This window comes from Pezoporus flaviventris, unplaced genomic scaffold, assembly GCF_033815535.1.
Source record: "Pezoporus flaviventris isolate CSIRO_AGI_PZ_B2104156 unplaced genomic scaffold, CSIRO_AGI_Pfla_v1 ptg000078l, whole genome shotgun sequence".
NCBI lineage: Eukaryota > Metazoa > Chordata > Aves > Psittaciformes > Psittacidae > Pezoporus > Pezoporus flaviventris.
Genome location: NW_026892626.1, coordinates 11,368,721 through 11,381,307, shown reverse-complemented (window position 1 = coordinate 11,381,307; position 12,587 = coordinate 11,368,721). Strand labels below are relative to the sequence as shown.

The following is a 12,587-nucleotide window of genomic DNA, read 5'->3' as shown; positions in this document are numbered from 1 at the left end:
GGTTCAACTGCTGCTGTTGCAGTTTGCCTTATGTTGTACCCTGCTGAGCTTGTGGATAACTGTCCTTCAGCTGCAGTATTAAGACTGTTTTGTGGGAGTTTCTGTAAAACATGTATTGCATTTTGAGGATTATTTAAAAATGGGAATCTGACTCTTGTTTTTCTAAGCATAGAAATAATTCTGTCAAGCCACATGTGTAGCTAGTAATTACACCCATGTGTGCCAGTAGGGAACCAGTAAACTAGTTGCAGGTGGCACCTGTGTTACATAGTCTTGCATCTTTCCCACGTGGCTCAAATGGAGTTCCCATTACACTTTTTTTTTTAAAAAGGTTATGCCACATGGGAAAAGATAGGCCTATATCTAGGATAGAAATCTGAGGTCACTGAAGTAGTTTTTCCTCAGTGTTGTAGTGTTCGTCAGTGCTATTCAAAAAGGAGGGGAAAACCCAAAAAAGGCAGAAAAGCTGCTGTTTCTGCCATCAGGTTAACTGTATTGTCACTGTTTCCTTAACACTTGGATCTGTATCTCCTGGAGGTCTGTCCTGATTCGGGTATGGGGAAGCAGTAACCCTATATGAGAAAAGTATGGCATGTTACTCATAAACACTTTACTGCTCCCTCCTCACTGCTTTAGGGGAAGGGGGATCCACACCTGCTGGACTAGAGGACATGTAAAATTCACATTTTGGTGAAATGGGTGATCTCCAGTGGCTAATTTTGAGTACTTTATATCCAGCATTTTTATGCTTTAAAAATACCAAAAACATCCTCGGCTACTTGATTCTTGTGCAGTGTAACTTCCCCTTGGCTACCTGTGCCGGTGCTTGGCTCTGGCTGTACTGTACTTTAACTGTACATATTATGCAATAAAAACCTCCAAGGCTGGGCTCTGCTTTCATAACCTCTCACAGACTTTGGCTTTCCTCAAGGGCAGCTTTAAGATGCAGCCACAGGTATCGCTCTGGCAACAGGGCTGTCCTGGGTGCATGCCACCAACCAAGACAAAGGCTGTAGAAGCTTCCTGAACTTAAAACACCTCCCTGATATATTGATGTAGTTAATAAAGTACACTAGCATATTAATTTAAGGTAGAGTTTTAGCAGTTTAAAAATACTTTCCATAGAAATGTGAAATGCTGTAAGTATGGTAACAATAGTCTTACCCAAGATTACCTGGATTAACTACCTTAATCTGCTTATTTTAGTCAACAACTCAACTTGCATTTTCAGAGCATAAGTAGATGAAATTAATAGAATCTCCTTGAGCTTCTCATGTGATGGAAAGTATTGCAAAAAACATCACCAGTAAAGTAACCGTCTTGTACAGTGCTTGCACAGTAGGATATTCCTTAACCATATCACAGCTAGGCTTCCATGAGAAACCTGCAACAGAGAGTGGTTACCACATCCTGCACAACAGACCCTTAGCTCAACAGCTACCTCTGGCTATGCCGTGCAGCCCATGGTGCAAGCAGAATGATGTAAAGCAGTTCACTGTCTACCTTTAACCTCTACTAAAGTAATTCCTGACCTTTCCTTTCTCTGTAAGCCTTCAGGCCACAAAAGGAGTGGGTGCACCTTCCGTTTTTTCTTGGACAAATACAAGGCTGGGTAGAATTGACCTTTGAGATAAAATTTTATTTAAAAAATTACACAAAATAGAGGTTTTACATTGTTGCCCTGTGACAACTACAGCTGGATGCCTTCCAGAGGATGCACTCAGCTAGTTACCTACTTACCTCACTGTATTTGCACTCAGTAATTCAAAAAGTCCCCCAAACAAAACCTGCACCACTAAAAGCAATCCAGGAGTTCTGCATCTCTTCTAAATGCAGGTGCTTTTCCAAATGACTCACTGCACAGACAACAGGCAAGAACAGTCACTGTAGTACAGAGCTCAAAGATTTTTTCCGTTTCCCCCCCCCCCCGGCATTTCCATGAATATGACTGTCTTCTCTTTTTATACAGAGAAGGCTGCAAGGGCTGTTACAATGCTCAGCCTGAAGCATGAGCATCAAGGTATTTAACAAAAACTGGGATGTTTGTAAACAAATTTAATTTATTGGCATTACTTATAAAGTATTAGATCATGATTTTTGCATCATGTCTGTGTCAGTATATATTTTTATTTCTTTACAGAAACAGAACAAGATTGAAATACATTAGAAGTCCAAGATTAATCAAGCTGCAGACAGGGTCCCATGTTGTTCTCCCAGTTGCTCTTGCGCCTAGGTGGCCATGCAGACATGGGTGTGAGCATGTTGGGATGTCAGTGACTGTCTTGCCTGCAACGCCCAGGTCCCCCAAAGTAGGTCAGGTCCTGCCCCGCACTCCCGAGGTCACGGCATTACTCTGTGCTGCATGCTGCAGGTTTCCTCTTTCGTCCTTGAGATCACTTGAAACCGCTACCACCACTGTCAGGACTGCACCGTCCCCTTAAGATACCACATTCCACCGTAGCTCACACAGCAGTCCTGGGGAGACAGGGAAAGTGTGTATAAGGCGCTGGGAGCCATGGTCTGGCTTTGGGACAACTTATGATAAGTGTCTCCTGTCCAGTGCACAACAGCATGAATCAGAAGCAACAGGTTATCTCCACCCTAAGACCATATAGCTTAAATGAAGATAACAGACATGAGAGGGGAAAGGTTGAAAGGACACAAGGACAAACAATGCAGTGGCAGCAAGAAAGCAGGCTTTCAGGCAGAGAAGATGAGGACTGCGCAGCAGCCAGCTTGGCAGAGAGTGAGGACAAAGGGCACTGAGGGATATGCAGGCTGAAGCTCAGGTGGAGAGGCTAAAGGGAGCAATGGAAAGGGCTGAAATGTAAAAGCAGTCACCAGGTCTTAAGAAACAACTTTCTACAATAATGACCTGCTGCACCTCAGACCCGTGCTTTGGTATTCTAACCACACGTATGCCATGCTTACAGCAGGTAAGCACCACAGCAAAGGAGTTCACCAAGTGGGTTTTCTTGTGGCTCATTTTCTTATTTCTTCTATTAGATGAGCACCAAATCTCTTGAGTTCTAAGCTATTGCCTTCTCTTTCTCTTGCTCCCACCCTTAGGTAATTTAGGTAATTTGACACAGGCTTAAGTACTGGTACCAGACCGATGCTGCAGAGCTTAAAGGGGAAAAGGTATCTTTTTTTTTGTGAAGTCTTGGGACTTGCACATTGCAAAAACAAATATAAAAATTAAGTGTGGAGGGTAGAAAGAGGATTTGCAGACTTGCTCTGCAGATGCAAGAATACAAACCCTGTCAGCCTGTTCCTCTGTGTATAAAAAAGGAGCACATGCAGATGGGGAAATAGAAGTCAACAAATCCAATTACATTCAAAGAGGAATCCACTCTCTTGTGGCTTAAAGAAGCCAGAGAATCTTCCTGTTCCATTAAATCATACTTCTACATTTTATTTCAGAAATAAAGGTAATATCACATAGTTCTGTGACAAATGTATTTGTGGCAAAGCAGCCTGGCACAACACAAGGCTGGCTGCACAACCATTTACTGACTTACAGAGGAAGGTATTTTTCTAGAAATAGGTTATCTGTTAAACAGCAACAGCATCAAGAAAAACTAATGCCAGCATACTGTCTAGATGTTCCAGGAGAGCTGATATTTGATCCCATCTAGTTGCTTGACAGATCTTCCCAGCACAGGCAAGCCACATGAAATACTCTTGAGCAGGCAGAAACATCTGAGCTTATTTTAATGCTAAGACAACCAGGCTCTTTCAAGCAAGACCAGTTTGCTTATTATCACAGCAACAGATCTGTAATTTTTCAAATGTGCTATTATTCTGTTTGCAAATCCCAATGTAATAAAGAACTTAAGTGCTTCTCTCATTGAAGTGGGTGACAGTAAGCAAAGGCCCAGCAACAATGATTAAAGTATTACTTCAGTTGGCAGCTTTCTACTTAGCCATCCTGCATCACTTTTAAAGCTTGTCAATCTTGGCCTGTATGGTCTGTACTTTATACCTCCAACTTCTTTTAGCAAGTAAATGGTGCATCTTCAAAGACAGAGATGAAAGGATTCAAATAAACATTCACAATGTGTTAACTATTACTTAGCCTGCTTGTTTTGGCTAGGGTTTTGCTCTGTACACTGCTGCATGTCCTACTACAGGATGAAATGCATTTCCTTCTCAATATGCGGCACCTGTGCCCTTCAGCATTCATTTACCAGCACTCAGCTGGTAAACTTGGAGCACTGTGCAGCACCTCCTTCCTGTTTAACTCCACTCTATTGGAAAATAACTCTGAAGGATCACATTTACTTCATTCTATTTTCTGCTGGTCCAAGATGACAAATAAAAGATCTGTTGCAATAATACAAAATAACATGTGAGCCAAAACCACTACTCCTTGGAGGGAAAGACAGGAGAATGAGACAAGTGTATTTTTAAGAAAGCAAGCTGAAAACCAGGCTTTTTCCACACTCCAACACCAACTGTTCTATCATCCTTAGCATTTGTCAATCCAAGGTAGAATATGATCCTTTGATCAAACTGAGCATTAAAAATTCATGCATTAATTGGATCAAACCCACAACAGAAACAGAAACATACCTTTAACACTCTATCCACCTCCTGCTTGTTTAGATCTTCCCCACATTCTTGACTCAGCTGATTCTGGATCACATTCCTGCGCACTCGATAATTTTTCGAAAAGATTTCAAGCAAAACTTGGCGATGCTTTAAAGGAAAATGTATCATAACTACAGAGAGAACAAACACCTACCCTAACCCATCTACGTATCACAACTGTACAAAACATTCACTGAACTACATTAGTGGATTCTTGTTTCGTAATCCTGAAACCATCCCACATCCATCTGCTCTCCAGCAGTGCTCTAGCCTCCAAGGGCTCTACAGGGATCTCCATACCCCAACCCACACTGTCCTGTGACCTGGGGCACCTCCAAAGCTACAAGAACACAATGAAGAAGGAGCTGCAACATATTCCTCTCAAATGCTTCTGGGAGTTCACATGGTCCACTCCAGCCAGGAGGTTGGATACTCCTTGACCCTTCTCTATAAGGATTTATTTAGATCGTGGACACAGAAGTTACATTGCCCCTCCACATTTTGTTAGGCACCTTCCCTTCCGTTTCATTGATTCTGATAGGAATTAAAACTCAGGAGATGCTCACATATGCTGTAGTAATTTCCTATTGCAAGTATAAACAGACACATCAGGTAACAACATCATTTCATCTCTGGTTAATGTTGCATTACCATCAGACAAAAAAAAAAGGGACTGGATCCTGGTGTGAGACCTGGGTCAGTGAATATTTTCTCTTTGCAGCTTCTAAGTTACTTGTGTTCCACTGAGCTAGTTGCTGACATGTATTGCCAACATATTATGTTGTTTCTACCAACACCACCTTGCCTTGACACAGCAATGATCACCCTGTGAGCTAAGAGCTTCCTCTCAGCTGGAAATAAGTTGGTATTGGAACCTGGACACTTCAGCAGGAAAAGAGGAAAACTGCCATACCAGTCCCAGAAACACAAATTCAAACAATGCCAAATGCTCAACAAACATGTATTTGGGAATGTCACTTCTTTTTATCTTTACCTGATCATAAGTGTCACCAGCTTCCCAAAGTGCATAGACCTTTAATTCATCTGGTGAAGCAGCAGTCTGTGGAGGAAACTGAGAACAAGAGCCTGTTAAAAATAACCATCTATTTAATGAGTTCCACTTAATGATTCTATGATACAGTATCCCTGGACACTTATTACTGAATCAAAAATGTCATTGCCATGTAATGAGAACTGGTGAAGCAACATAAGCTTCTCTCTCATTCCACATTAGAAGGGGTAACCTTGCTCTGGCAGCCCCCATGCCTCCTCAGGCATGGCCCATCCTGCAGCCATGGGGCACACACCTTCTCACAGGCCCAGTAACTTCAGCAGAGACATCATCTGTGTCAAACCTGTCCTGCTGGTGATCCTGAAACACACAGACCCCAGATTAATGAGGGCTAACTATGGCATAGGGAATGGGATGAGCATGCACCACAATGTGTGCCTTGATATACCTAAGACATGTTTAACTGATGCTCCTGGTGGAGTAACCCACACCACTGCCATGTCTGGCACACAGCCAGTCTTTTCAGAGCTTTAAAAGGAACTGCTGGGCACACTGGAATCCCATGGTTTTTGCAGGAGGACTGCTTCCCGCTGGTGGAGCTACCAGTACCAGAACAATCCCAGGGCCTGGACCTTAGCCAGTATCTCCTGGCAAGACATCTAGATTTTTCCTGTCCACCAGCGTTTGCTTCCAGACCATCCAAAGCAGTGGTCAACTGAGAGTACCAAGTGTATTGCAGGGTCTTTCTAGAGGTTTTTTACATTTACAGTGTCAGGGTTTAGAGATTCAGACTGCTTCACTAATCCCAAGTTGGTGTCACTGTGCTTCTGCTGCATTGGTCATCTGTTTTGGGGCAGACTACATGAGTCCAGAAGACTGAACAGTGGCAGACAGTGAATGAGATACTTGCTCATTTCAGGCTCCAAAACTGAAGTGGTTTTGGTTTTGCTTGTTTGCTCCCCCTCCAACATGTGCCAAGCTATAAGCGAAATACATTTGGTTTTTCTGATGCAGAGGCCTCACACCCCTGCACACAGGAAGGAACACAACTGCTTCCTCTGCATACCCCAAAGCTCTGAAAAATAAAATGTCATCCATTTGCCTTAGAATTTCCCCTTGGAGCAGTGACTAACAAACCATGCTGGACATGTTTTCATTCCTGACACATCTCTCATCGATCACTAACAATTTCTTCCTTGCTAATCATCCAGATGACCTAAAATCAATCATCAATGAAAAGCTAACAAGCCAGACCTGATTGTTCCAGTATCCCTCAGTCCTGCTTGCTGGGACAAATCAAACCTTTTTTCCCAGCCTCATACACCACACCAACAGACTTGTGCATCGCAGAGTGAAAGATAAGCCTTTCCTTTCATGCTCTGCCTCCAATCTTATTGCAAAGAGAAAGAGTTTTGACCAGCAGGAACTGCCTGGTGGGATTAGCAGCTTTGGCTCTCATGTTGGTCCAAATGGCTGGAATATAACAAAGTTTTATACTTGGTTTAGAGACAGGATTCAGGTTTATTTGGCTTCCAACACCTGACATGATTCTTTTCCTGTGAGGATGTTTGCTTCTGGGGAACAGTAGCTCTTGTAAGCTTCCAGCACAGATAAAATGGAATACTTCGGCTCCCCTTCAGAAAACAGATGCAGGAGGAAAGGCAGAGTGCAGGGCACCACGAGCACCCAACCATGAGCTGCTCCATCTAAGAAAGTTATTGAGCACAGACCTGGAGTACAAACTCCTGCTTCAGCCACACAACTGAAATGCAGCTGTGTTTATCCAGCCATTTGATGAGGAAACAGCTTCCAAACCAACACAATACTTATTCAGGAAGAAAATGCCACAGAATCTCCTCCTGTCCAGCCTCACTCTGCAAACTGCAAACACTGCTGCCAACAGTGATCGACTGTCACACAAACATGCTCTGTCTCTCATAATCACACATGTCCCACTCCTTGCTGCTGTCACACAGCCTGAGCACAGAAGTGGGACATGCCAACAGCAACTCTGAAGAGGCATGCTGTTCTGTCCAGAGACGTTTACTGTCTTGCCATCCACTGCCCCTTTGCCATTTTATGTTCATTATCTTAATTCCTCCAGTCTCACCCTGAAAAAGCTCTCCACTGCCTTAAAATCCTTCTCTAAAATACTTGCCCTATGCCCCTTCCTGCTCTAAGCCCCAGAGCAAGCACAGGGCTTTCAGGAGACAAACTGCTGTCCCAGGTCCACAGGGCTGCCACATTCAAACGGAAGCTCTCAGGGAGGAGCCCTTGGCTTTGGGATGTGTCTCACTCAAGCACTGAGCACACACTAAAAATAGCCACTGCCAGGCAGCTAAACCAGACAGAAAGAGGTTGAGTCTGCCAGAAAAGACTTATCAGCTCGATTAATCCTAAAGGTAAACTGTGGAGCTTTCCTTGCCAGGAGCCTGGCTTCGGCACTAGCCCACAAGGCTCACCGTGAGCACAGGGCTGCATTCCTCTCCTGTTACCCTGGCCAGGCAGGATGCTGGCCAAGGTTGCATCATTTCCTGATGCCTCAAAAATATCCTCAAGATTTGGGCAGAACCTTGCCACCGCACTGACCATGGGACGGAGCCAGCAGGAGCCAGTCACTCCCATGCACTCCACCAGGCTGCAGGAATGGGTGTAGGTACTCAGGAGACAGATTTCCTGCACGAACGTTTCCCATGGGGCTGGACACAGGCAAGCTCTGGACACACGCACACACAGACACCATGAGTAGTGTCTGCTGAGGATGCCTCTACTCACCCTCTCTCGATGGCAGCAGCAGCCCCCTGCACTTCGATGCGTCTGCCCAGGATTCACTATTTCTCCACAAAGTGAGGACACTACAAAGCACAGCATCTTGCAGGTGACCCACAGCCTCATCTGCAGCTGGAGTGGCATCTCTTCTGGCTCCCCACAAATACTATATATATGCTTGGGTGCAGTCGGTCAGCTTTTTACTAAATGCAGTATTTTTACTGGTAAGGTTTCAATTGCCGTTTTCAGCAACATGTGCTCTATAATAGGGCAGCATGCAAGCCAAAAGTCTCTTCACCCCCCACAGAACATCATTTTAATTACCTCAGATCATTGATTTTTATCACCAAAGCACTTTCAATTACAGAAAACTAATGAGCAACTCTGCAATCCCACGCTGAACAACCCTGCAGGCTTTCCCTGAGCTCGGGCACCCTCATGGCTTCTGACAAAACTGTCTAGGGGGACAGTCAAGAAAAACCCAAGCGTATGAGCCCATGCAAGGAGCAAAACCAGCCCAAGCACCTTTGCCAACTACACAGAGCATCAGAAGGAGGCTTGGGGGTAATGATTTACATTGCAGCTAACAACACAGGCTTATACAGGCTCCTGCACCACATCACAAGCTTTGCAGTAAATTCTGTGTTGGCAGAACTAAAACTTAGAGCAGATGTCCAGCAAGAGACATTCCAGTGGCCACTTCTGTACCTCTGCAGATCTCCTGTGACAGGGTTTTCCAGACAGAAGGAAGTTTCCAACTACCTCTCTTCAGGATTTTATTTTGGTTGACTTTTGAAAAAAACTATCCCACTTTCACTCCTCACAGCCTTTAAGCCAAGAGTGGATGGCATCACTTCCCAAAATCCCAGAATTTCCAAGGCAAACAAGTCCCAGTCTCAAGTAATAGGGCAGCAATGACCTCAGCTATTTACCATTAGCATGGCAAGTGCACACACTACACCCTGTACAAAGGAGAACCTAGCCAGCACTAGGAGGCAATTCCAGGCAAACATTACTCCAGGACTTGGAAGCTGTCAGGAGAGAAAGCAGAAAGTACCGAAATCCATGGTCTCCCTCATGGCATTTCAAGTCTGTTACTTGGTTCCAAGGTGCCACAACACGTACTCTGCACATAACTGAACATGTTATTTATGCACCCATCTCAGTAGCAACCCTTACTCCTTAGCTGGGTATCAGCTCCCATGCTCCAGACTCTCTCATCAGCCTGCCTGCTTCCTGCTCTTTACACCTTGCCTGCTCTTTCAAGTAGTTCACACATCTCTTCCTCTCTCCCCAAGGGAACTGACTCCCAAGCTCTTTCTGGTTGCAACCCAATCAGCACTGCCAGATGTCTTGTAAAATTAATTTCCTTGTAGGCTCTTTCCCATGATGCCAAATTCCTTTTCCTTTCCTAAGCAATGGACTGTCATACAAACCTGCTCTGTCTCTCACAATCACACGTCATTTCCATAAAGACAAAGAAACAAAGACTCCTCTGCACAGCTAGGAGGAAAAGGCCTGACCAAAGTAAACCTGCTACACAGAGAGTTTGTAGCTTCCCAGAGCAATCTGCCGGGTGTGCTTTGCTGCTCCCAGGCTGGCAATGCCACGTTTCCTCCCCCAGTTGTGTCCCTGTCCCTGAGAGAAGGAGCTTGTGAAACTCCAGGAGAAGCTGATGGGAATCTGGGACTGCCTTAGATCCCGTTAACAGCAGCAAGTTGGGACAGTGAGTCAGTGCAGCTCAACAACTTGGACATGGAAACAGTGCCTAAAAGACAGTTCAGCTATGCAGCATACCACAGAGCTAAGAAAGCAGAGTGCAGGGCCTGCCAGAAGCAGGATGCCAGACAAACCTCCAGCAGCTTCAACATATCCAATATTGGACAGTTACTCGGAGCATTTCTGTCCTTCCAGTCCACCAGCACTGGACACATTTCTCAGCTCAGACATTTGACTGCCCCCCCGAACCCTCCTCTCCAAAGCATACCAAGAGATAAAAAACATACTTACAGGCACCAAAATCTGTTTGCAGCCAGTGTCCAACACCATGTCCTGTAACATTTTGTCCGAAATGCCACTGAACAACGTATGTCCTGGAGGCAGACTGGCTAAGTGAAGGTTAAATAACCGTTTAAGCTCACTCAGGGTGAGTACAAACTGTTTCTTAAATGTTGATGACACAAATGCCTTCAGTTCTTGGGCTACCCTGTCAATGCAGCCTCCAGGCAAGTGGCCATTTAGAGAGTCCATGGAGTCCTCCCTATGGAGGCCATTGACGAGGCCATTGTTCATGCCCTCATAAGCTGAGGTATCCATTGGCTCCTCGTCACTCATAGGCTCCTCTTTAATGCGGATATTGGAAACATCCATCTTAGCTGAGGTGTCATTTGATTTCATCTCTGCCTTTTGCTTCTGGAACTCCTTCTCCAGCTGCCCATAGTTCTGCTTGACTTTTGCTTTAGCCATGTTGACCCTTTGCTCCCCAGGAACCAGCAATGGATGACCTACTGAGAAACGAAAGATACCATAAATCTCACCATAACCAGAGTTCCATTCTTGCAGAATGTTTCTTGAAGAGCTCATAGTGAAATAAAATGAGGAAGCATCATGTGCTTGTGAAATCTATAGCATAAAATCAGTATGTTCATTCATTTTACTTCAGTTTTGGTTTTTTTTCTGTGGTTTGTTGGAGGGAGGGGGGAATGTTAAACATGTTGACAGTTGTAAGCCAGATGCTTGGAGAAGGGTATTCCAGTTAAAGAATCTGAAGCAAAGACAAAGTGCACTTATTCCATCACTAGGGCCTACAGAAGGCTGTTTACACATCTCCACTTGTGACCCAAATGCTTCCTTGCCCAACAGATTTCCTTTTGTATGTGTGTGTGTTTTAGAGTATCTAGTGGCTGGTGGGCCCTGCTTGAGCTACTGCCAGAGCCAGCATAAGGATGGTACAGTGAGGAGAGTGAAGGGGTTGACAGTGAATGTGAACGCCCTTTTAGCATGAGTTGCACAGTGAGGTGCTACTTTCATAGTGAGACTGTCTTCTGAGTATTATCACCCAGTGATAGGAAGAAAGGGACAGGAGAGTCCTTTTCCATGCTATTCTGAGCCTCTCCGCCTGTGTCCTCTCCACACTCAGCTACCCAAAGGTGAAAGGAAGGGGCGTGTGTCTGTGGCAGAGTAAACCAGTCTCAAAGCCAAAGGAAGGAGTGCTGTCTTTAAGGCAAAAGCATGCACAGCACATATGCCTTTATCTTCTCTGCTGTTAGGCTCCCTAATCCTCTCCAAATAACCCAACACCTAATCCTTCCAAGCAGATCAGACACAGGGTATTGAAATGGATTCATATGCTCATTTGTCAGTTCTGCTTACACTCTGCACTGGCTCCAGTGTCTGGCAATGAGCCCAGTGCCTAGTTAAAACTCTCTGGGATCTCAAGTTTTCACAATTTTAGGATTATGAGCAGCTACTTTAATATTCTCACTAGCATCAGTGATGGAGAAGGATGTCAAAGAGACAGCTTCACACCTCCTTACAGCCCCCTGCCAAACAAATTCTTCATTAATTGCTCAGCCCTCAATCACACCACAGAGGGCACAGTGCAAATCAGAGGAAATGAAAAAGTATCATCTCATGCACATTAGCTTGCAGACTGAGAGGTGAGAATTACTTTTGCACTGGCCCTGCCCTCTCTTCATGAGCTGTTTACACCCCTACACTATACAAGCTGCCTTAAATGAAGTGGTGGATAACAGAACCATCTGATCTTACACTATCAAATAGTGAGTCCCCAGTGCCAAGGATCCTCCCCACTCTGCTGCAAGGGTGCTACAGTAAGTTTGTGTTACCCCAACAACAGTGATGTTAGTACAGACCAAGATCTGCTTCAAATAATCTAGAGGAAATCACAAGAAAGGAAAAATACTAAACAAAACAAGACCAGTCGCCACCATGTTCAAAACCAGAGAGGAACACCAAAACATCACCCAGGAATACAGAGGGATGAATGTACTTCAGGATGATCCAAGCACAGTTCCATTTACCTGATTGTGCCTCTTGATTCTTCGGTGTCAAGTGCTCCTTTAAGAGATTATAGACCTTTTCTAATCTGAAAGACAAAGATAAAATATACCAGTTTCAGTTTTGCTTGCATGCAGCCACACAACCTTTAGTCATTAGCTAGAACACTTAAATTTCTCCAGGGAGGCAAGGA

The 12,587-nt window shown here is 44.6% G+C and overlaps 1 protein-coding gene across 2 annotated transcripts in view; it reads right to left on the bottom strand.

Annotated features, from left to right (window-relative positions):
- Positions 1 to 1,618: 1,618 nt before the first annotated feature.
- Positions 1,619 to 12,587, bottom strand: part of POLR3E (RNA polymerase III subunit E) — a 29,956-nt gene continuing 18,987 nt past the window's right edge. The window contains exons 17-21 of one of the 2 annotated variants that reach the window (XM_061474062.1): positions 12,418 to 12,482; positions 10,385 to 10,878; positions 5,588 to 5,665; positions 4,576 to 4,701; positions 1,619 to 2,475 (exon numbers count right to left, since the gene is read on the bottom strand). In XM_061474062.1, the coding sequence (XP_061330046.1) occupies positions 2,419 to 2,475; positions 4,576 to 4,701; positions 5,588 to 5,665; positions 10,385 to 10,878; positions 12,418 to 12,482 (820 nt within the window). In that variant the 3' untranslated portion in view covers positions 1,619 to 2,418. Of the gene's footprint in view, positions 2,476 to 4,575; positions 4,702 to 5,587; positions 5,680 to 10,384; positions 10,879 to 12,417; positions 12,483 to 12,587 lie in introns of those variants that run through there. The other variant, XM_061474063.1, reaches the window with a different exon arrangement.